Genomic DNA, 25,377 nt, shown 5'->3' on the forward strand with positions numbered 1-25,377 from the left:
CTCTTATCATTATTCCTAAACAAGTATTTCTGACAGGTGTTATATTGCCTATGAATAGTATCCCTTGGTTGTCTTCCAGGAGTGAGTATGGATTTGCACTCCCACCTCATGACCAACTAAAACCCATAAATAATAATTCATATTTTCATAGTTCTCTGAGGTTTAAAAAGTGCTTTCCTCTTCACAACCCCGTGACATAGAAGTATAAGGTGTCCCTAAAATCTTAGTGCATTTTTAAGCTATTAAAGCTTAAGCTCTCTCATTATCACTATGGAATCATTCTTTGAAAAGTGAATAAAAAGGTATAAAAGTCCCTTTTGAAAACATCCAACTTTATCTTGGCTAACCAGAGAGAGAGAGAGAGAGAGAGAGAGAGAGAGAGAGAGAGAGAGAGAGAGAGAGAGAGAGAGCAAGCTTCCTCAGTTTATAGGTTTGTCCCTAGAGATTAAAGAGTGATACACCTAGATATAGTGCCTCTAGAGCTTGGGGAGAGCCAGGAAGATCTGGGACAGAGAAAGAGTGAGAACTTCTGAGACCTAGAGTCTAGGCCCTCCTTCCCACCCATGTGGTTTCTCAAAAGAACCATAACTACCTCTGACCCCTGTTGGCCTTAACAACTTCACACATCTTTAGAAAAGTGGCTGGTTAGCTCAATGATTTAAAACATCTCCAGTTAATATGCTACCGTGTGACTTTTCATTCCAAATCGTTGGTCAAAATGAATGAATGAATGAATGAATGAATGAATGAATGAATGAATGAATGAAACAATAAATGGATGCAATGCGATAGAGTTTATTTAGCAATATAGTATGGTAGGTGCTAGAGGTAAAAATACAAAAGTAAGCACAGTCCCTGCTCTCAAGCTTCTATTCTAATAGGTAGAGAAAACACGCAGAGGGGTGTGCTGACTAAAGAGGGATACTTTGGACAGGAAATTTACTGGAATGTCAGGTGGGGGCATAGTGGAGTAGATTGATATACCTCTCTAGGAATAAATGTAGAGGTGATTTGATCATGGTTCCGGACTGGAGGTGATGGGTTGGACTACAAGGGGTAGTGTTACCATTGAGAATATGGTTGGAGAGAAGGGAGTGAAGTGAAGCATGGTTGAAGCCCTCTTGAAATGCTGGATCAGCAGGGACAGCCCTCAATCAGATTATAAGGGGCCCTAGGGCAGAGATTCCAGAGACAAAAATAGTTGGCATGTCAGCAACATTTCTGAGATTGTCTAGAAGGTGACTGGAGATTAGGGAATGAGGACAAAAGATATCCTTCCCTCTGATTTACATATTATTCAGAAACCCTAGCTTCATAGAATTCCAATACAAACTATCCAAAATTGTTAACCAATCACTTTGAAACAATTTGACAGATTTAATGGATCCTAATTGTCCTGGGCCTGCAACTTTGGTCTTCTCATCATGGTGGTCTAGCTAACCATGTTGTTACTGTGTGGGCTTGGGTCTTGACAGCTAGTTTGACAATGATGGTTGGGAAAGAACCTTATAGCCATTTGTGGGGAGGTGAACAAAGGGATACTTTTTTGTTAGAAGAAAGTCTAAGGCAACTTCTTATCTTCTCCATAAGGATTGATCAATATCTCAGCAATACATGGTGAACTTGATCCACTAGGGAAAAAGAGAAAAACAACATTATTTTCTTCAGGATTCTCCTCTCCTCCCCCATGCCCCCCTCCAATCTCTCCCTCACCTTTGCTGGCTTAAATTTAAGCAGAAAGCGCACTGTAGCTTTTCATGTTAATGCAAATTCAACTTCCTCCAAACTTTTTTTTTTTGTCTCCTTCCATCATTGCCCAGTGCCCCAGAGCAATAGATACTTTATCATCCTGGGCTCTTCCTGTCCCTCTATATCCTTCTCTCACCCTGGCTAATCCTAAATCAAGTAAAACAGCTGGAAAGACCACAGGAAGGTTGAAATGGCTCCCTTCAAAGCTGCCCTGGATGCTCATATATTTCTGCTGTCATCCCAGTTGAAGTGGCGAGGTCAGCATGTCAAAGAGCTGTGCCTATTGGTCAGGCCTAGAGACTATTTCTTTACCAACCCAACATGACAAAGTTAAATGGTGCCTCAAGCTCAGAGTTGTTCTTCCTATCCTTTCCTGTATTTATTACTCCAACATAATCTTCTGGTTTATTAAGCCTTTGGGAAAAAAATAAAATCCATCTGCCAAGACCTTAAAGCAGTGCTAACGGAAAGCAATATATAAAGGCTGTAATTGGGGAGAGGGGAGCTGCTGGGTTCTGATGTACTGCATGGCGCTGGGCTTGCTCAATATGTCCACAGAGATAAATATCCTTGAATTAAGTCCAACAAAAAGTACCACCTTGCTAAAAGAAGACCAGAGCCTGGGCTTTGGAACTTCCTGGCATTGAGATAGAAAGGAGAAACAGCCTTACCTCAGCTTCAGTCAAGTAGAGTCCTCTTCCATCCTTTGAGAGGTTCTGAAATGCCCCTAGATAGTGATTTATGTTTGAGGGAGAGAGAGACAGAGACAGAAAAGAAAAAAGGAAAATGTCGATAAAATACTTTAAAAATGCACAGGAGAGGCGGGGCAGCTAGGTGGTGCAGTGGATAGAACGCTGGCCCTGGAGTCAGGAGGACCTGAGTTCAAATCCGGCCTCAGACACTTGACACTTACTAGCTGTGTGACCCTGGGCAAGTCACTTAACCCCAATTGCCTCACCAAAAAAAAAAAATGCACAGGAGAAGGAAGTTTAGAGGGTGTCCCCCTTCTATATAATCAGGGCTGTTTTGTTAGCACCATGTTGAATTTAATTACATTTTAAAAAGCTGAATGTAATAAAAGTTTGTATTTTCATATGTAACCTGTCAATCAATCAATCAATCAACAAATATTTAATAAGCACTCTATAAATGCCAGACACTTGTGCCTGAGGCTAGAAAGAAAAAGCAAAACCATTTTCTGCCCTCAAGGAGCCCACATTCTAATGGGAGAGACTACTTGTGTATAAATAGGAATATATGAAATGCATACAGAGTAGTTACAATCTTTCCATTCTGTTCTTTGTAATATAAGAAACATATTCATGTTAGTTAAGTTTATACTTTTTTTTTAAATGGGGGAAGCATATGGGAAGGAGAAAATAAAAGGAGTGTTTCATTTGGAAGAAGGAAAGAGGAGAGAAGGGAAAGTGGAAGAAGTTGTAGGGTCTTACATGTGATTAGAAATCTTTATCAAGTGCCTTTTTGTTCATTCTCCTTATTATTCCTTTGCTCACATTGCTTCTGCCTAGCTGATTTCTTTCTACCTCGCCTTCCATGGAAATCCATCTCTTTAGCTTTCCAAAGCTCAGCTCAGGTGCCTCTCCCCTACCAAAGAACTTTCTCTGATGACTCTAATGCACACACATCTCTCTCTCTTCTCCAGACTCCTTTAGCAGTTAGAGTTGAAGTCACAAAATATAATACTCGGTTGTCTTCTGTTATATTTGGCACACTTTATTTATTTTTTTTTTTGTTGTTTTTTTTTTAATTTTGTGGGGCAATGGGGGTTAAGTGACTTGCCCAAGGTCACACAGCTAGTAAGTGTCAAGTGTCTGAGGCCGGATTTGAACTCAGATACTCCTGAATCCAGGGCCGGTGCTTTATCCACTACGCCATCTAGCTGCCCCGGCACACTTTATTTTTTATTTCACAACATTAATTTTGTCTCCACAAACAGATTGTGAACTCCCTGGCATAAGGACTCTGTAAGTCTTAGATTTCTCTTATGACTTTAAGAGAGTCTAGCATAGACCTAGACATACTGTAGAAACTTAATCAATGTTGGTTAACTGACGCCAGAATTGTACACCAAAGTCTTTTTGAAGTTTCCTTTGCCAGGCCCTCTGCTGCAGATCTTATGATCAGAGATAGAGAGTTAGAGGGGACATCAGAGACCACACAACCCAACTTCCCCATTTAACAGATGATGACACTGAAGGCCAAAGAAGTTAAATGACTATCCTAAGGTCAGAGATACAATGATGGGTATAGCTGAGATTCGAACACAGAGGAACACTCAGAACATCACTTTCCTTTTCTGTACCTGTTTCCTCATTTGAAAAATGGCAGTGACTCATGAATAAGGGAAGAACCCCACATTCTGGCAGCTCCTTCAGACGTCATTTAAAGTCTGTAACAACCTCACTCTTTTTTTTTTTTTTTTTGTGAGGCAATTGGGGTTAAGTGACTTGCCCAGGGTCACACAGCTAGTTAAGTGTTAAGTGTCTGAGACCGGATTTGAACTCAAGTCCTCCTGAATCCAGGGCCGGTGCTCTATCCACTGTGCCACCTAGCTGCCCCAACAATCTCACTCTTAACCCCCCTTTGAGAATGGGCATTTAAGGATGGGAGGGGGGCAGCTAGATGGCGCAGTGGATAAAACACTGGCCCTGGATTCAGGAGTATCTGAGTCCAAATCCAGCCTCAGACACTTGACACTGACTAGCTGTGTGACCCTGGGCAAGTCACTTAACCCCCATAGCCCCACAAAAAAAAGATGGGAGGGGGGCAAAGTAGGTAGCTACCCAGATGGAAAGATTTCAGAGGCGGACTGCTTGCCTATGTATCCCCCTCTGATTGCTAAGGTCTGAAGTGATTTTATCCAAGGATCAAAGATTTCATTCTATCCTTAAGAGGAAGATAACATGACTTGAATTTATATTATGATGTAATGACTGATATGGAAACATTGATTAATTTTAGGGAGTTTGAATTAAATGAGGAAGAAGGGAGGGGGAATTAGGCAAATGAAGAAGAGGTGCTATGTTAGGGGGGAAAGATGAAGAGATACTGGAGGCACCCAAAAGAAACAAAGACCATTTGACCCAAGTCTAAATCACTTCTGTGACCTTGGGAAAGTCTTTTCTTGATTCTGGCTCTCACTTTCCTTATTAAACTACGAGGGGGTTGGACTAGGTAGAATCTAAGGTTTCTCCTAGATCCAAAATCCAGTGATCCTCTAAACTTGACTTAAAAAATTCCCTTTGCCTAGGATTGACTCTGTCCCTTCAGCCCTATTGAGAAAAGGGCACCTTATCCCTAGATATCTGATGATTAGAGAGGCAAGACTGGCTCCATCTCTCTTCCACAATACCAAGGGATGAGCACCTTGGATCTCTGAAGCTCAATGATGCTGATCCCTACAGTTGTCTTCTGCTTTGTCAAACTCAATGTGAGAGCTTCCCAGAAATTTAGCCCTTCCTTTTAGAATTACTTACTTGACATGATTTCAAGCCGAATGAAGAAACACATCATATCTGTGAAATATATTTTTCCAGCTCCATCTCCATACCTAATGGCCATGAGGTCTAGCAACTCATTGTTGATAGAAGTACCTAGGAATAATTCTGATGACAAAACAGTGTGTTATTGACTCAAGATGAGAATGAGATGAAGAGGCCAAGGATGATTGACCTTGGCCCCCCTTTTTTGCCTTCTAGGACTTTAGGAAACCTACTAAAAGGTGGAACAGGGACATAGTAAAACCTTTCCTTACTCCCCCTACCCTTTTAACTTGCTAGAAGTCTCAAACATCCCTTCACTGCAACACATACACTTTGACTTACCAGAAGATAAAAATCTAGATGCTTTGGAGAACATACTTTTATGACACTACAGGTTTATGTATTTATAATAAAATATCAAATTAAAAAGAATCCCATATGGTGACAGCCTGAGTATTGTATCCTGTTCAGCTACCTACCTTGCTTAACCCTTGACCTGCCTCAGTTCAAGGTCTAATTTTACTCTTGGCAAACTTCAGTATTAACTAATAAATCTTGCCCTTAGATTTAAACGTTTTTTCCTGCTACTTACATGTCCTCTTCTATTTGCCTCCTCCTTCTATAATCAGACAGATTTCACTCAATTTTTTTTTAGCTCCAAACCCCTCCTGAAAAGGATCCATCAATCTGCCAGGGGATATTACACTCTGGCTGGCCAGATGCTGAGATGGAAACATCTTTAATGTGAGCTCCCTTTCCAGGCGCTTATCAATCAGACAGAGCTATTTTCTCACAATTAGAGATGCTCGGGGGAGAAAAGCCAATTAGGAAAAACATGCCAACACATGAGAAACCTGCTGGGTGCAGAGGGCATCTGAGCCCTGGAAGCCAGTAGAGGTCAGTAGAATGAAGGAATTTAGTGCAATGCTGTCCTCTCTCCTGAAGCCATCCAACTAGACTGGGATAATCTTACTTGGAATATGCCAGCATATCTCTCTCTCTCTCTCTCTCTCTCTCTCTCTCTCTCTCTCTCTCTCTCTCTCTCTCTCTCTCTCTCTCTCTCTCTCTTTCTCTCTCTCCTTTCCTCCTTCCCTCCCTCCCTCTCATATTTCTAAGAGGACAAGAACAAGACACATATGTCATCAGAGGGGAGGGAAGGGTGGCAATCTGTACAGTTGGAGGGAGTACTCATTTCTATAAGATCACAGACCCATCTGAATCTTGGATTATCCTAGGAGAAAGCCATTAGAGGGTATGTTCTGTTTCTGAACTAGCTAGTTATACTATCTGTGTTTTAGTAACCCCCAAAAGCAATGAGAGGCAGTATAGCATAATGGAGGAAGAACCAGCCTCAGGGTCAAGCAAACTTGGATTTGAGACTTGCCACAGACACATGCTAGCTGCATAATCTTGAGCAAGTCATTTAACCTCTTCTACCCGACCAACTGAAATAATAGCAATCATTTTAATAACTGGCACTGGCATTTAAGCAGTATAAAGTGTGTCACAGTCTGCAAATGCTACTTAAAAGAAGGGAATTACATATTTCATCTTGAATGAGCCTCACAGCAACCCTGTGTGAATATTATTATTCCCACTTTATAGATGAGGAAACTGATGCTCATGGAGGTGAGATGATTAAACAAAACCCCTTTGTACCTGATTCTTGTATCACTTTCCACAGATCTGAACCCATGAGGAACCCAGAGCCATTCTTCTCTACTTTCCGGAAAATGTCCTTAGGTGGGAAAAGAATTCATTCATTCATTAAATTAAGCAACAGAGGGATGCCAATGTGTAAAGATCACTGTGCTAATCACTGGGAGAGAAACACAATTTAGATGAGATCTGGCCCCTGAACTCAAGACCTTGCCTCATTAGGTATTTAGGATGAAGTAAGTATTATTTATTCTCATTTTAAAGATGACAAAATTGGCTGGGCTACTGTTGCATATGTAATAGCCTTGGTATTTTCTTTTTATTTCCATCCCTCTCCTGTTGCTATCTGTTGCCTTTTCCTAATTCCCTCACAATGCCTTACCTTGTTTTGGGCCACTAACGTTCTAACTGTATCTGCTTCTTTCCAACCTGTAAGTCGCTCAGGAGCACCTCTGGAGGATTATTGCTCCCAGGAAAAATACCACGAAGGCAGGTTTTGGGATAGAATGAATCTTTGGGTAGATGCTGATTAAGATGATTTATGGGGGACCAACCAAAATAGCAACATGAAAACTTTTCATGGAAACATGGAAAACCTGGCTTTTGCTCAGCTCTTGGTGTTTGTTTTATCCCAAATATAAAGGAAGACTCCAAGTCTTCTCAATTCAACAAGCATTTATAATGAGAACATTTATATAAAGCTTTGAGATTTACAAAGTGTCTTCCATGTGTTGCCTCATTTGATCCTTACAACAACCCTGTGAAATGGGTGCTATTACCACCCCTGTTTTATAAATGAAGAAAGTGGGGCTTGGTGAGGCAATCTGACTTACCTGGGGTCACACAGCCAATGAGTAGCTGAGGTAGGATTTGAATGCATCACCACATGTCATTTAACTCTCTAATTTTATAGATTGGGAAATTGGAACCCAAAGAAGGACTATCACTTGCCCAAGGTCACACAGCTAGATTAACTTAGATCAACAAGCATTTCTTAAGCACCTACTGTGTGTTAGGTTTTGGAGATACAAATGCAAAAGCTAGAGAATCCATAACTTTATCGTTCCAATTTTAGTATATGTGCTGCCGAAGCGATCATGAGAATTTATAACTTTAAGCAATTTATTTTATACTAGCTAGTGAGTGACAGGCTAAGATATAGGTCTCTTCACTTCCTTATCCAGTGCTTCTCCCACTATACCTGAACTGAATTGAACTTAATAAGAATTTAGCTCATTACCTGACACTGAATGATCTTCTTCCACAGCTGTCCAAATTCTTCTAGGTCAAGACGTCCATTGACCTTAACCTTTGCCAGGAGGGGAGTTAAGGTCAACTCTCTCCAATGTGCTAATGAGCAGGGACACTGGTTCTAGTCTTGCCAAAAGTGGAGCCCTGCCTCATTACAAGTTAGATAACTAACAACAGTTGCCAAATCATGAATCAGTTATATTTCAGTTGGACTGATTGTCCAACTCCCCCCCAAAAAACTAGCTTAGATTTTTTTTTAAAGAGAAAGACAAGAACTAGAGATTTGGTTGAAGAAGAAAGCCCTACTGAGTCTTCAGTAGGTGTAATAGACCAGTAGATTGTCTTCCGTGATTTGGGAAGAGGGTTTTTTTGGATAAATATCAGTAATGTTTATTAATCATATCAGAGTTGGGATGAAGAAACATACCCCCTGCCCTCCAATTTTTTTTTTGCAGTGACAAAACCTGAGATAGGAAAGCACTTTCCAAAAGTCCTGTATAAACATAAGCTATTATCTACTGCACAAATGCACCTTGTTGGTGTCCTCAGAATTCTTCACACATCTTTCTGAATTATGCCTACAAATTCACACTCATTTTTACACCTTTTTTCACCTCTAAAGTTTCAGTTCCACTTTCACATCTATCTGTCTTAAGATTTCAGTAGATGCCACACTTCTTTCTTCGAGAATCTTTTCACCTGTTGGGCCAGTGAAAGAAAAAGGATCTAGCAAATGTTCCACCTGGGCATGAACAGGGCTGAAGTAGGGATCTGCCTGGATCTGGGCATTGAGGTCATTATTGCCCCTTCCTGCTTTACCACTGCAGCTATGTCCTGTGAGAGCACCCCGATTCTCTCATGGCAATCCTGGTGGTCGAAGAAGGTCATATTGCCATAGATGTACCACTTGACAAGGCAAGACAAGGTCTTTCCTATCTAGTTGGGGGGGGTCATTGAGAGAAGATCATTTTGGGGTCTCAAAGCAGAAAGTGTGTTTATATGTCTACTCACTCCCTGCTGCCTTCATCAAATAAAACACCTCCTGTATTTGAAGGTCAGAACAGGTTATACTGTCTAATAGTCTGGACAGGAACCATTGGGTGAAATAATCCATCTCCGAGAGAAATTTGAGAGATGAGAGGAGGGCTGGTGGAAAAAGTTGTCAGCTTTTTGCATATATCCAGCAGTCCGTTTTTTTTTCCCTAAAGCTGCCTGCCCTCTACAGGCAGTGGGCTTGCCTCTAGCCATTTTTATTCATTTGTCAGATATCTGTAATGTCCTGGTCAGGCTGCAGAGCTATTCTAAGCCCCAGCAGAAGTATTAGGAGAGACAGGGGACTGATTTATGTTTTTATCAAGAAGCCCTCTTGTTCTACAATGACCAGCAATGCATTTTCAACATTCTTGTTAACAGTTGGAGAGAGGCATGAATCTATCTCACTCTAAAAGGCACAGTAAATGCACAGGAGCAAACATGCATGGGCATGCACACACATACAAAGACACACAGAGGATGAATAGCTTCTAGGGCAGCTACCAAGGAAATTTCACAGTGCAGCTGGTTTCCTCTCTCTCCCCTTTCCCCACTCCCTTTGTCTCTCTGTCTCTGTTTCTGTCTTTATCTCTGTCCCTTTGTCTCTGTCTCTCTCTGTTTCTCTGTCTTTCACTCTCTCTTGGCCTGGAATGTAGAAGGGATACTGAATAGGAAACTTGTCGAACAGGGATAGAGACATTCTCTCAGGAAAACAGGAATAAAAGGATGCTGAGCTGGGGGCAGCTAGATGGCATAGTGGATAGAGCACCAGCCTGGAGTCAGGAGTACCTGAGTTCAAATCTGGCCTCAGACACTTAACACTTACTAGCTGTGTGACCCTGGGCTAGTCACTTAACCCCAACTGCTTCACTAAAAAAAAGATGCTGAGCCAATGAAGGTTCAGGAAGGTAGCTTCTCTTTCTCCCTTACTTAAATATACTCCCAGTAAAGCACCTGATACACAGAGATACAAAGAGTGACTCAGGTAATAGGACCTGAATTCAAGTTCTGCCTTGGTCACTTATGTAACCCTGGGAAAGTCTTTTTACCTCTATGGGCCTTACTTTCCCTCATCTGTAAACTGTAACAATTGGAATGACGCCACCTGCTGGAGACTTACTGTAGAAGAGTTCCGCCCATGAAACGAAGGTCTTTGAGGGCAAGACCAGGAGTCTTTTCTTTGGCGTCAGGAAGTGACGCGGGCTAGTGGGAGGAGGAAGGAAGAGACTGGCGCTCGGTCTCGCTCTCTTTCCTGAGGACGCTGGTGGAGAGCGGGGCTAGAAATGTGCTCTCCCTTTAATAGATAGATGAATGTAGGCCTTTCTCTCTCTCTTTACCAAATTCTTATTCTCCTTAATAAATACTTAAAAGTCTAACTCTTGCTAAAGCTTATAATTTATTGGCGACCACTCATTAGATATTTTAGACAGTTTAGCTAGAATTTTAGCCCTTAACAAAACTATAGGGTTGGATGAGATGGCCTCTGATGTCCCTTCCACCTAGAAATAGATGATCTTATGAGTTAATCTAAAACTTAGTGTAATGTTGTTGATGTGTTACACCTCCCAGGGATCTTTACATTTTAAACCTTATATCTAGTTATAAAATGAAAGTTCTCATTTACTGTATAAGAAATATGATGACACACGTTCTTTTGTCTTCAACTATCTCCTATATCCACAGGAGTACTAAATCTTATCTCTACTGTCTCCTCTCTCCAACTGCTGATGAAGCATCTGCACTAGAATGCCTCTCCCCTTCAGCTCATGGCTATTAGTTCTAAAGCTAGAAGGGACCTCAGAGGCCATCCACTTCAGAACTCATTTTAAAGTTGAGGAAATTGAGACCCAGGGAGATTAAGTGACTTCTAGGTCATGTAGGTGGTATATCAAAAGTAGCAAGTGAACCAAGTCCTCCAAGAGCAGACTTAGTGTACTTTTCACTTTACCAATTGTGCATTTAATTCAGTATGTTTAAAATCAATCATTATCTTTTTCTCCACAACTAAATTCAGTTCCTTGCTTTCAATAGTGGGAGATAAACTCAACAGATTAGGTCCTAGAGAGCCATTGTGGAGAGAATCAATGGAGATTCATTCTCTCATATGAGTCCTTAGACTACTGAATATTGAGAAATTGAATTAGCCCTAAATTTCCTACATTCAGCTTCTTTATGGATCTCAAAAATGCTGCTCCTTGACATATGTGATAGAAGTGACCTTAGAGTGAGGTGAAATCATGGGAATGAGAGATGGCATGAAGGATACATCCAGCAGAGCCAAAATGCTCCGGCACTCATCAAAGGTGAACTTTCTTCCTAGGAATTCAGAAGTCTTACCTGAGGAAAGAAAAAAGATAAAATGATGGGAAAATAGTAAACAATGGCCATATTTGCTAAGATAGAGTAGGTGACATTCTGACCAGGCAAACATCTCTTACTTTTAAGTAGTTCTTTATTGAGAAGGCTTTGTAGCTGTGAGGCATCAATATCTGAGTCCTAAGGCAAAAAAAGAGAAGAGGGTTGGAATAGTAATAACAATGATTATTTAAAATAGTACTCAGCATCTGTCTGACACACAACACCTGACTTGCTGTAGAAGAGCTGAGTATTCAAAGTAATCAATTCACATGGTGCAGAGTCCTTGAGGCTTAAACTAAGCCCCACTCCCATCATGCAGTTTTTCCTGGTCATAGGAATCTCAATATCTTATGAACTCTGTACTGCCAAAACACTACATGTATTGCTCCTTTGGTACTTAATACTGTCTTATAATATGATACCTCTTCTCCTTTTAGTTCATTTAAATTTAATGTACATTTTAAAGTATCCACTCTGGGCCACACACTTGCTGGATTTTGAAGATTCAAAGGCAAAAATGAAAAAGTCCCTGACCTCAAAGAGTTTGCATTCTCCTGGTGTTGTAAGAAGTGTACACAAGTGAGTAAAATTCATTAATTTTAAGAGTAAGAGAGATAAGAACTCGATATCAGAGAGGGTATACATCAAAAAGGAGATACACCTTATGCTGTTTTGTATTTTCCTTAGTATCTAGTGCAGTGCTAAGGAGAGACAAAGAAGGAACTTGAAAACATCTTGTTGATTACTCTAACTTTCCTATTAAAAAGAAAGAAAATTCAAGGCCTTCAAAAAGGACAAGAGTAAACTCTGAGCATGTGTCTCTCAGGCTACTTACTGTTCTACTCCTTAGCAAAGAGCAATGATCTGTGATAGTCATAAAAGCCAGTCTTATCTTGCCCTGGCTTGCTTAGCACCTAGAGAGGAAAAGGGTACAAACCCAAGAGAATACCAGCATCCACATCTCTCTTCATTCCCGATTAATCTGATTGTTATGGCTCTCCCTTTTCAGAGAAACTAGAATTATTATTATTATTTGGAACTAAAATTGGCCTTCAGTAAATTTGTTTCAGATTATTTTTTGTTGCTTTTGGTACTTTGATCCTTACCCACTCAGGGTAGAAGGTAAAGAATGCTGTACAGTCAAAAGACCTGGGGTCAAATCCTTCCTTTGACACTGCCTGTGTGACTTTAGGCATATCACTTAAGCTCCTTGGGACACATTTTCCTCAACTGTAAAATGAAGAGGAATTGGACTAGTTGTCCTTGAGGATCCCTCTCTATGATCCTTTCTCCTCAAGTGCCAAACCTGCTTGTCAGCACCATAGCTATAGGTAACAGCACAGCTAGCTTCATCAAGCTCATTCAGGACAACGGACAGAGAAAGCTTGGCGATAGCCCTTTATGAGCTCCAGCACTATGATGAGCAGACAGACAAGTTGTTGGCTGTTATTAGACCAGATGATATTGTGGCACCTTTTGGCAGATTCTAAGGTACATAGGCTCTTTCTGAGATTGTAACTGTCTTCCTCAAAGATCTTTATTTTTGACATATCTAGATGTGACATTTATACCCTTGTACCCACTCCTCCCACCTCTTCAAAACTACTTTCAGGAAAGTATCTTTCATTTATACTTTAGTATGGCCTTAAGTCAATGTGTCACTCCTCCTAGGAGTCATTGTATTCTCTTACTGTTAATGAAAGATTTTGTCCTCTTCTTCAGGGAATTTCAGCCACATATTCTCTAAGCTTTAATTATCACTTGTACCATATGAGTCCTTAATCCTTATCTCTAATCCTATTGCTTTTTGAGCTTCTGTTTCACATCCCTAACCAATTGCTAAGCATTTATATTTGAACATCCCACCCTTACCTCATATCCAACATGTGTAGAACTAACCTCATTATCTTTTCCCCAAAATAAGCTGTCTATCCTGACTTCTCTGTGTTAACCAATGCATTGAAATAATCTTTTGTGGAGAATGCATAAAAATCTCAGAAATCAGAAAGTATGGATTGTTTTCCAATCTTGATTGATGATGAACATATCCCCATTAATGAGAGAGTATATCCATTGAAGTATTGTTATTGTCCATTTTTCAGTTGTGTCTGACTTTTCATAACCCCATTTAGGGTTTTCTTGGCAAAGATACTGTAGCAGTTTGCCGTTTCCTTCTCCAGATCATTTGACAGATGAAAAACTGAGGCAAACAAAGTTAAATGACTTGTATAGGTCACACAGCTACTAAGTGTCTGAGGCCAGGTGGGAACTCATGAAGATGAGTCTTCGTGATTCCAGGCCCTGACACTGTACCACCCAGATGCCTAGAATTGAAGTATTATCATTGTTCTATCAGTCTTCCAGGCTAGATATATTAAAATAATTCTCAACTCTTCATTCTTTGTCTCCTTCAACTGAAAGCTAGTCAGAAGATCCTTTTTGTTCTTCCTTGTTATTGTCTGTCTTACTTTCCTTACTTACTATTCCAAATTGCTCTATTCTTGTCTCTTAATGCCAGACTACCAAAAAGTCTCATTGTCCCTGTTTTCCTCTGTTCAAATGCATAACCTACCACAGTTTCTGGCTCATAGAAGTTGCCTTGGAAATGTTTGTAGAATTTATTTGAATTTAAGTCAATTATGGAGATACAAAGAAAAAAGGAAAACAGCCCCTAATTTCAAGGATCTTATGGGAAGATATAATACATAAAGAAATAAAATGTAAATGTAAATTACAAGCAACTCAATAAAACTCAATAAAAAGGAATTTTAAGAGAAAGAGAATGCTATTATATAAAAGGATCCAGAAAGGCTTTGTGTAGGAAGTGGTATCTGATCTGTGCTTTGATGGAAACTAGGGAAACTACAAGGCAAAGGTGAGGAGGGAGTGAATTCTAGGTAAAATAGGCCACTTATGCAAAGCTTATGGGCGTAGAGGGGATAGGATATTATAAATGTGAAACTATTACCAAGTCAATCTACATGGAATGAAGAGGCAGGAAGTGGAGTAGTATGAAATAAGAATATAAAAGTAAGGGTACTTTAAATGCCAGATTGAGGTAGTTATATCTTATTCTAAAGGCAATGGGAGGCCATGGAATATACTAAAAATATTAAGGTGTATTATTTAACTTACATCACTTAATGTAGCAGAGCCCTAGGATGTCATGATGAACACAGATGTGATGACATGTGATATTTTAAAACTTTGTTTTAACTACTTAATAATGGAACTGTTAGGTATTTCTTTTGGTTTATGGGCACTGTGAAAAAATTACTAAGACTCTAAGGGCACTATGAGAAAGTCTGGGATCTTTGACTGAAGTATTTGTAATTCAGACTTTTCATTGGGATTAGTATACTCCCCCATTATCTAGTCTTAGTAAGGTTCTATTAGAGTCTGTATTGTATGATGGTGCTGTATGAGATTAATATAGTTATTTGGAGTAAGTTAGAGGCTTAGAGTAGCCATATTTTAGGAGGTGGAATTAAAATGTGTTAGGCTGTGGAAAGCAACACAAAAGAAGTCATTTCGGGGAAACCAGGGCAGATAATTCTTCTAGGTAGAAAGTTATTGATTTCAGTAGTCCAGTACCATCCCTGTTGTTTCAGCAAATGTATAGGAACATTTCCTGAAAGGTACAGAAATTTAGTTGCCCTGTTCACATGCTTAGCTGTCTCTCATCAAATGGAAGATCTACTGGGGAATGGGATGGCAGTACCTAAGAGATAAGTAAGATTTTAACCTCTATGATCCCTGAATACTCAGGAATGTGAGGCAGTATGATATAGGGGACAAAACCCTGGGCTTGGAGTAAAACAAACCAATAAATAAATAAAAACCTGGGTTCAAATTGTGCTTGAGAGACTTATTAGTTCAGTGACCCTGGACAAGTCATTTAACCTCCTTGAGTCTTGGTTTCTTTCTGTATAAAATGGGGATAATAGCACTTACTTCACAAGAATGTTGTGAAATTCAAATAAGATAATGTATATAAAATACTCTGATGACTTTAAAGTCTAGTTGTTATCTACAAACAGTTTATAGGCCAGGTACAAGCAGGTTAAGACTTAAGGATATCTGGCCATCACTCAACTGTGGTCATTGTTGCTATTGTTCTCAGCAAAATCATCATATACCATTGGACCATTAAGTAAAGAAGAAGCATATACATACATATGTACATAGATGTCTGTATATGCACACATACACATATACATTTTTTGTCATTGTTTGTTGTTCAGTCATTTCCAACTCTTCGTGACCCTGTGGATTATATTGTCCGTGGAGTTTTCTTGGCAAAGATACTGCAGTGGTTTGCCATTTCCTTCTCCAGTTCATTTTACAGATGAAGAACTGAGGCAAACAAAGGTTAAATGACTTACCCAAGGTCACACAACTAGTAAGTGTCTCAGGTTGGATTTAAATTCAAGTCTTTCTGACTCCAGGCCCAATGCTCTAACCACTGCGCTACCTAGCTGCCTATGTATACATATACATACACACAAATACACATACACACAAATGCACACTATATATATATATAATATATATAGTGTATATATGTATACACACATATAGATATATGTATTCAAGAAGAAGCATATATGTATGTATAAAGTAATTTCAAAAGGTAGAAATGTTAAAAACTGGGAGGATGTGATACTTAACTATGCTTTGAAGGAAGCCAGAGAGTCTATTGGGTAAGAAGTGAGAATATTCTATAGTTAAAAGGGACTTCAGAGGTCACAATACAATCTTCCTCTTTTTACAGACCGAGGGAGGTTAAGTGATGTGCCCCAAATCACAAAGATATAACTGACTCTAGCGGCAAGACACCCTCCACTGTGACATGCTGCTACCCCAAGTTGGTGCATTACATAATCAGGTAATTTACTTTTCTATAACTTTTTAAGGTTTATAAAGCCTTTTCCTCATGACAGACTTGTGAGGTAGGTTGTTCAAGTATTATTATCTCCATGTTACAGATTAGGAAACTGAGTCTCAGAAAAACTTGTCCAAGGACACACAACTAGTAAGTGGCAAAGGCCAGGAATGAGCACAGGTCTTCTGATTTCTAAGTCCAATTCTTGCTGTCTGGCCTACACAACACATCTTTTTTTAGAACAACAGGGAAAGTTATTAATGTGTACACACAATCACATGAACACATGCATGAGTTTAAGCCCTTATGTAAATTATGGGCAGTAATTAGTGAAGCCTCCCTTAACAGCTGCTAGAGTGAAGGATTTTTCCTGACACATACCCAACCCCCCTCACACAGTGGAAGGGAAAAAGCAGCTTTTCTGGCTGGCTGAACACAGATGTCCTCCATCAATTTCTTGCTGGAGCAAGCCCTGCCTTGCAGCAGGCCACTGTACACCCCATGAAAGTTCCATTATTCACGATAGGAGAGGATCTGAGGACAGGGAGATAGGTTCAGGTGAACCTTTGGGAAGAGAATCTACTTTAAAGGAATTTGTTCTCTTTGCTCCCATTGTCTAGTGGTAAGTTTGGCAGCACTGGTGGAGGGATCATGGAATATTATACAATTATATAAAAAGAGTAAGGCTAGTCCTGTGGAGGTAGGTTCAAGGTGATAGGGTAGAAAGGAGCATACCATTAATACTTAGAAGGTATGTATGCATTACCTCAGTATAAAGCTTCATAATTTAGATAATGAAGGCATTGTTTAAGATTACCTATACTTTAAAACAAAGGTTCATGGTATAAGACTAGGGTTCTTCCCACACCTCAACTAATTAAATCAATCAATCCACAGTTTGTGATAAATTTTAAATGTATAAAGATAGTTTAGACTCTGTGATCTCTTCACTAGTTGCAGTTTTTTTTTTTAACTGGGCCAAGAAAGAAAGGAATTTGGCTGAAAGGATCCCATGGGGCCCATGTATAAAATAGTAGTCACTCCACCAGGGGATTCAGTCCAAAAGGGTCCAATAGAATGGTGGAAGATTTTCTTTTTTTTTTTTTTCTTTTTTTTTTTATGGGGCAATGGGGTTAAGTGACTTGCCCAGGGTCACACAGCCAGTAAGTGTCAAGTGTCTGAGGCCGGATTTGAACTCAGGAACTCCTGAATCCAGGGCCGGTGCCTTATCCACCGCGCCACCTAGCTGCCCCATGGTGGAAGATTTTAACTTGAGAATTGAAAATTCCAGTTGGAAACAAACGCTTGAGGGGGAACTGCTCTTTTTGTGGGGAGGAGGGCACTCCATTTCTTACCTTTTCCCATTAATAGGAAACAATGCATTTAGTCTGTAGCAGAGAGAGACATGCCAAGTACAAGTACACTAGTTGGGGCTCATGAAAGACAGTACTAGAAATTCCAACTCCCTAGGGTCACTCTTGGGAAGTATTAGTTGGCCACCTTCTGGTCACTCAGTCCACCAATGAGAGTAGGAGTTGAGGAAATGTTCCTTGAGGGAACAAAGGAATGGTAGCTGGAAGAAATATCTAGAGACCATCCATTTCAGCACATTATTATTGGTAAATGAAGAAACCAAAGAGCAGAAATGTAAAATGACTTGCCCAAGGTTCCAAGAAGAGATGGGAACTTCAAGGAACTTTCATGGTCCAGCTTAAATGGCACCTCCTTCAGGAAGTCTTCCTGATTCATATATACAGATGTCATCTCTCTGTATTCACAGAACAGCACCTCATTTATTCCCTTCCTATGGCACATTTTGCCTTGCATTATGGTCATTTGCATACTTGTCTTATCATTCTCATACCCCCTTGTTAAACTATTAATTCCTTGAAGACAGAGGCTGGCCTTTGTTCAACTTCTCATCCACTCTTATGCCTAACACTGTATTGTACCTGTAATGTACAATGTAATAATATGTACTTGTAAATAATAATTGGATTAAAGCATATTCTAACATTGACCACACAGGAAAGTGGACCACGAGGACTAGCTCTGCAATTTTCAGGTTTTCAAAGTCTAACTACTGGGTTCAGCAAGCCTAGACCTGACGGGAACTGAGCTTGTTGCGGGGAGTGGGAGGGACAATATTGTTCCTGGAGGAAACTAATCCACTGCAATTTTACTTTCTTTACTCCAATACTGATGTCACTTTATACTTTGCAGATCTCCTACCCCCCACATCCCACCCCTTAAGTAACCATTCCAAACTATGTGGGAGTACAGATCTACTGGGTCCTAAAGACAGCATCTTCTTACTTGCCCATACTTATGACTTGAATCTTGAGCAAATGTTAAATAGTGAACCATACCATTTTATCTATCTCTGCACACCAGATTTTACTTTCACTGTTAATTCTTTCTCCTTCCCTGTAGGATCACACTCTCTGAACACTTTCTCTTAGCTCTTGCCCTTAACCACATACCTTCAAAGACAACCTGACTTTGGGTTGGAGCACAGCAGGCTCTGGTTTCCCCCCATGAGTCTCTCTGCTTGGCCCATTACATATGCCTGTTTATATCATTTGCACCTTCTCATATTGATATTACTACTAACTGGGAAGGTCTATCACACGGAGCCCTTGGCAGTGATTTTTCTCTCAACTAAGTCAAGGAGTGCTTTATAACAGTTTATTAAACCATTAAGAGCATCTCCTGTGAATGCATGCAACTTGGCGAGCAGAGTAGGAATCAATTACTCAAACACTGAGTGATGATGGTACTTTCCAAAGCCAGCCAGCTTGTGCTGGAAATGTTTCCAATCAAGGGGAAAAAAGATTTCAAGGGTTACTGTTAATTGCTTGTTTTTTTAAAAACAATTATCCCATCCTATACCAAGTCATCCATTCAATTCCAGGGGTAACCTACTGATGAGATGCCATTTCTCTGCAGCATTTGGCAGCCAGATCAATGTTGGAAAGGATTCTCTTGAGGGAGGATGATAAAACTAAGCTGCCAGAGTTATATTATCTTTTTTTCTCTAAGCACTGATAGGAGTCCAAGAGATTTCTTTTCTGTGACTTTCCCCTCTGACTGTCATTTGGTGGGATTCTGAATTCAGAGTACTATACCTGTTGGGCATATCTGTTGAAAATGCTCTCATGCTTCTGCACTTCTGGAAGATTCTCCTAGATGAATGAATGCAAAATGATTTATCATATTCTTATTATATGCCAGAAAGGGATACCAACACGACGAAAGAGAGTCCCTACTCTCAAGAAGCTTATGTACTTTAAGAGCTGGAAGAGACCTTAGAAATAATTTAATCTGACCCTTTAATTATACAGTTGAGAAAACTGAGGCCTGGAAGTATTGAATGACTTGTCAAAGTCATATGGGCAGTAAGTGATAGAACCTGGATTTGAACTCTGGTCCTGTTACTCTAAGTTCAAGCACTTTTCCCACTGTCCCAATCAGCTTTACTGTGGAGAAACAAAATCCCGTGCCTGGTTGTGATCCAGAAGTCTTGCTTAGCAACCTCCTCTCTTATCCATTGCTACTGAGGTTCATCTCCTGTTACAGATGGGAAAACTGAGGTCCAGGGAAGAAAAAGGACTGGCCTTAGGTTGTGTAGATTTAGGATGGAAAACATGATCTCTTTTTCATCCTTGCCTCACCCTTGCCAACCATCTATTCCAAAGATTCTGATGTCCATTTTCTATTTTTCTTTATATGGTCTTTCCTTTGATAATCTCATTTACTCCCATGGCCTCAACTATCTCCTCTATTAAGATGACTGGAAAATGTATCCAAAATGGAGCCCATTATCTTTCCCTCAAACCCACTCCTATTTCTCATGTTACTATTTCAAAACCTCAGTGTTATTTTCAACTCTTCTTGATTCCTTACCCCCCCCCCCCCCACCCAGGGTCACACAGCTAGTAAGTGTCAAGTGTCTGAGGCCAGATTTGAACTCAGGTCCTCCTGAATCCAGGTCCAGTGCTTTATCCACTGTGCCACCTAGCTGTCCCCTGATTCCTTTCTTTCTTTTTTTTTTCTTTTTTAGTGAGGCAATTGGGGTTAAGTGACTTGCCTAGAGTCACACAGCTAGTAAGTGTTAAGTGTCTGAGGTCGGATTTGAACTCCGGTCCTTCTGATTCCAGGGCCAGTGCTCTATCCACTGCGCCATCTAGCTGCCCCTCCTGATTCCTTACTTCTCACATCTAATCAGTAGCCAAGTTCTGTTGGTTCTTCAACCATCAGTCCCCTCACATCTCTCTCCTTTTCTTTATTCCCATGGCTACACGGGAACATGTACAGGCTCTCATCTCTCCCTCCCCAACTAGTGCAGGACTCTTCTACTAATAGGTCCTCCTGTTCCTCCTTTCTTCCTCTGCCCTCCTAAATGTGAATGGCAGGCAAATGTTTCTTAAGCATCAGTCTAGTCATGTCAGTCCTGTGAAAAATCTTTTAGCAGTTTTTTATTGCCTGCCAAATAAATTTCAAGCTTCTTTGTCTGGCATGCATGGCCCACCACAATTTGGTGACATTCTAACTTTCCAGCCTAATCTAATACTACTTTCTTTTGTTTATTCTATGCTTCAGCCAAACTGGGTTACCATGACTCCTCATACATGTTCCATGCTTTTTCACCTCCATTCTTTTCCTCATGGTATTTCCTACAACTATAATTCCTTCCTTCTCTCTACTCTGCCACTGCTTCCCCTTCTCTACTTGATGAAATATTATCCCTCCATTAAGGAACAGATAAAATGGTATTTTCTTTACAATGCCTTATTTCTGCCCCACCCTACCCCGCTTAAATCTTATGTAGCACTTTGTGTTCCCCTCCTTAATGCACTTATATTTTTGTGCATGTAACTTATTTTGTGTACATATTATTTTAAATAACCTGCCACTACTGTAAGCTCCATGAAGGCATGGATTGTCTTATTTCAATTTTTTTATCTCCTTCAGGATCTTGCAGTGCTCTGCAGATAGTGGACTTTTAATAAATGGTAATCGAATTAAGTAGAATCGGATGCTATCATTAGCTCATTGTAGCCTCTCACATTTGTAGTGGGTAGCAGTAAGAATATTGAAGGAAAATAAACACAATAAACATAAGCTTCTGGAAATCAGGGTGATGTCTAGTGACCTCCCAGCCCAGGCCCCACTGCCTACTTACCCTGAAGTTCATGAACTTGAAATTTTCATATAGATTGCTGGAAAATTGGTAGAGAAAATCAGATAGAGAATGATCAGCATTCAGTTTTAATATGAGGGATGGGAAGGGCATCCTATCTGGTCATCCAGTTTAGAAAACCAGGAATATTTGGGCATTTAACACAGTCGCTTGCTTAAACTACCCATAATCTTCCAGAACAGAAAATGAACTGCAAGCTTTTTGAGTTCAGGGAATGTATGGATTAATATTTATCATTTTTTTTAAGTGAGGCAATTGGGGTTAAGTGACTTGCCCAGGGTCACACAGCTAGTAAGTGTTGTTAAGTGTTAAGTGTCTGAGGCCGGATTTGAACTCAGGTACTCCTGACTCCAGGGCTGATGCTCTATCCACTGCACCACCTAGCTGCCCAATATTTTTCATTTATTAATATTGTTTGAATGTATTTGTTCTAAACCCCCAAATAAGGTGGGGCTGACCTCAGAGACAGAATGTAAGATTCCTGCCCTCACAGAAGGATGGATGTGAGGAATGCTTAGATTCCTCTCAGAGCTTGTTTTCAGTCCCTTTGGGTGTTGTTTTGGGTCCTCCTAAAGCTTGTGTTTTGAGTTCCTTGAATTAAGGGATCATAGACTTATCTGCTGATAGACAGCTTAAACTGCTCTTCCCTTGGAGACAACCTACTGCCCACATGAGGCCAATCAGGCCTATGTTTTCATGCTTGTCTGAAATCTATTAAATGCGACCTCACGAAGACTTGTGGAGGGAGCCACTCTTTTCTGACTATCTCTTCCAAAGGACCTAATAATTTCCTTTCTAAAACTTTCAGATTTTGGAGTTTATTCTTGTGAACAATCAATGTTTCTTCTTCTTTTTCCTTTGTTGCACTGGTTCTTACTTAATAAAAAGCCTGGCATATAGTAGGAGCTTAATGGGACCATGGGATCATAGATTCAGAGCTGGAAAGAACCACAGAGGTCAAGTCAAATCCCCTCGTTTTATATATGAAGAAACTGAGGCATAGAGAGATTAAGTGATAATAGCATTTATAAGGCACTTTAATTTTGCAAAGTATTTTACAAATATTATCTCATCTGATCCTCACAACAACCCTGGGAAATAGGTGCTATGATTACCTCCCATTTTGTAGAAAGATAGAGCTTAAGTGACCTGACCATATTCACATAGCTTACTTACTTAGTGTCTGAGGATGGATTTCAACTAAAGTCCTGCTGACTCCATGATGTTCCATAGCTGCCTTTGACTTGTCTGTAGTCACACAGCTTATAAGTGTTTAGATGGGATTTGAACCCTGATCTTCCTGACCACAACACATGTTGAAATGAACTAACTGAAGTGTTATAGGAAAGTGTTATGGGAAAAGAAGCCTGGAAAACTCTTCCTTTAGTGGTTTCCTATGACATGGCATCAATCCCTAGAAGAGCTCTATCCTTTCTCTATCCCCCTAGGCCAGGGGCCGGAAATCATGGGAACTTAGCCTGTTTGGTAGTATGGTTTAGAGTAAGGAAGACCTGAATTCAAATCCCATCTCCATCTCTATCACTTACTAGTGGTATGAACTTGGGCAAGTCTTTGTGTCCTTAGCTCCTGCCTGGCACATAGCAAGGAACTTAATAAAAAATTATAGCTGGAAAGGACTTTTCTGGGTCTTAGTTTCTTCTTCTATAAAATGAGAGCATTGTAGTCTCTGATAATAGTCTCTGAGGTCTCTTCTAGCTTTAGGTCTATGATCCTATGGATCATTAGATCTTTGATTCTTACCTGCTCCTCCCCCCACCCCAACCCTCTTTATTACATTTATGTTTTTGTTATTTGCAGAAAATGCAATGTGGTGTAATTGACTTGGAGTTAGGGAGGTCTGAGTTTGAATCCTGCCTCAGATACCTACCAGCTAGATGACCCCCCCCCCCCAAAATAAAAGGTCACTTGACCTTTCTGGACCTGGTTTCCCTCATCTGTAAAACAAGGGTGTTGGATTTGATAACCCCTAAAGACTCTTCCCACTTGAACCCTTTGATCCTATGAACATTTGGAGTCTATTTCCCAGATAGATCAGAATAACTGCACCTGTTGACACTCTCATACTTCAGGAAGATTCGAAGGAAGAACTTCAATTCTCTTTCAACTTTGGGGACTGCCACATAGGTACCAGGGACCAGGTGGAAACTTTCTGTGCAATTCCATTTGGACATAACTTTCTTGCCCTGGATAGCACTTGTGAATTCAAAATACTTCGGATTCAATGGGTTGTGGAGATCATCGAACTGAAGAAAAAAGGACAAGAGTGAGTATATACCATTTTTTTTCTATTCAGGAGACAGATTCACGATATTCCCAGGAGCCCCTTTGATTCATCAGTGCAACATAATTATGTCTGAGCAAGCAATGATCACCAAAACATCTATTTCCTAAAGGCAGCACAAATGAACTCCAAGGAAATGTGGCCAGGAAATGACTTTGGAATTTTAATAAATGAATTTCTCACAGTCACTTTCTTTGTCCCACTAATGTCTACTCCTGAAATGAATTGATTTCATTCTGTCTAATAAATCTCTCATAATCTATTTGCTCAGTCTGTACCCCATGCCTGGAGTATTCTTTCTTTCTTTTCAAAAAAATTTTCATTCATTTTAGACTTATCTACAACCAGACAAAAAGAACCTTTCCAAGTACATATCACAACATAAAAGATAACACAACATAAAACTATGACTTTCCATTTCACACTGTTAACTTTTTTTGAAAAAACTATGTAATAAATACTATACATTGTTTTCAAAGTTACCATGCTTTTTTGTGCTTGCCCCCTGCTGTGCACTTTCTCTCTCCTCACTCTGTCCTAGAGAAAGCTGCCATTAGACACAAATACATATGTATATACATATATTTATAACTATATATACATATATATAATATGTAAAATCATGCTGTACATATTTCTATATATCAGTTCTTTCTCTGGATGTGGATATCATTTTCTATCATAGTTGTAGTTGATTTGAATATTTATAATACTCAAAATGACATCTATTCAAAGTTGTTTTTAGAACAACATTACTGTTACTGTGTATAAGATTCTTGGTTCTGTTCATTTTGTTCTTTGTTATTTCATGCAAGTCTTTTTATGTTTTTCTAACATCATCCAGCTCACCATTTCTTATAGGACAGTAAGTTTCCATAATGTTCTTCCTTTAATCCTCATCTTGTGGAATCCCCAGTACCATTTTGCTCACTTCCTATATGATGCCTTTGAGTCCTCCTCCTCCTTCCAGTTTCACGTTGTATTGATTTTGTGCTTGAGATGCAATGTAATGTAATGGATAGATAGACAGGACTCAAAGTCAGGAAGATTTTGGTTCAAGTCTTGTTTCTGACACACACTGGCTGTGTGACCCTAGGGAAGTTACTTACTCTTCCAGTATCTCAGGCAACTTTATAAGATTATAAGTTGCAGAGCAGTTGAAATGCATTGGTAGGTGTGTCATCATTAGAAATTCTGTGCATCAGTGAAACCACACAACTACTTTCCTCTCAATGTTTTTGTACTTAAACATCAGTATTGTGTTTCTCCACAACCTCCAGTAAAACCTCCCCCCCCCCCCCGGCCCGTGTAGCTTCAGTACCTCAGACAGTACAATAGGCATTTGATAAATGCTAGTTGAACTAAAGTAATTTTGACAACTGATTGTTTATGTAAAGAGGGAGAGGAGCTAAAGATAATACTAAGCTTATTCACA

General features: G+C 39.9%; 1 protein-coding gene across 1 annotated transcript in view; it reads right to left on the minus strand.

Annotated features, from left to right (window-relative positions):
- Positions 1-1,604: 1,604 nt before the first annotated feature.
- Positions 1,605-25,377, minus strand: part of CAPN13 (calpain 13) — a 118,647-nt gene continuing 94,874 nt past the window's right edge. The window contains exons 13-22 of the mRNA XM_043980997.1: positions 23,708-23,904; positions 21,623-21,659; positions 19,566-19,622; positions 11,633-11,690; positions 11,461-11,531; positions 8,152-8,220; positions 6,912-6,990; positions 5,247-5,375; positions 2,421-2,476; positions 1,605-1,631 (exon numbers count right to left, since the gene is read on the minus strand). Coding sequence (XP_043836932.1) covers positions 1,605-1,631; positions 2,421-2,476; positions 5,247-5,375; positions 6,912-6,990; positions 8,152-8,220; positions 11,461-11,531; positions 11,633-11,690; positions 19,566-19,622; positions 21,623-21,659; positions 23,708-23,904 — 780 coding nt within the window. The remainder of the gene's footprint in view (positions 1,632-2,420; positions 2,477-5,246; positions 5,376-6,911; positions 6,991-8,151; positions 8,221-11,460; positions 11,532-11,632; positions 11,691-19,565; positions 19,623-21,622; positions 21,660-23,707; positions 23,905-25,377) is intronic.

This window comes from Dromiciops gliroides, chromosome 2 (genome assembly GCF_019393635.1).
Source record: "Dromiciops gliroides isolate mDroGli1 chromosome 2, mDroGli1.pri, whole genome shotgun sequence".
Taxonomy (NCBI): domain Eukaryota; kingdom Metazoa; phylum Chordata; class Mammalia; order Microbiotheria; family Microbiotheriidae; genus Dromiciops; species Dromiciops gliroides.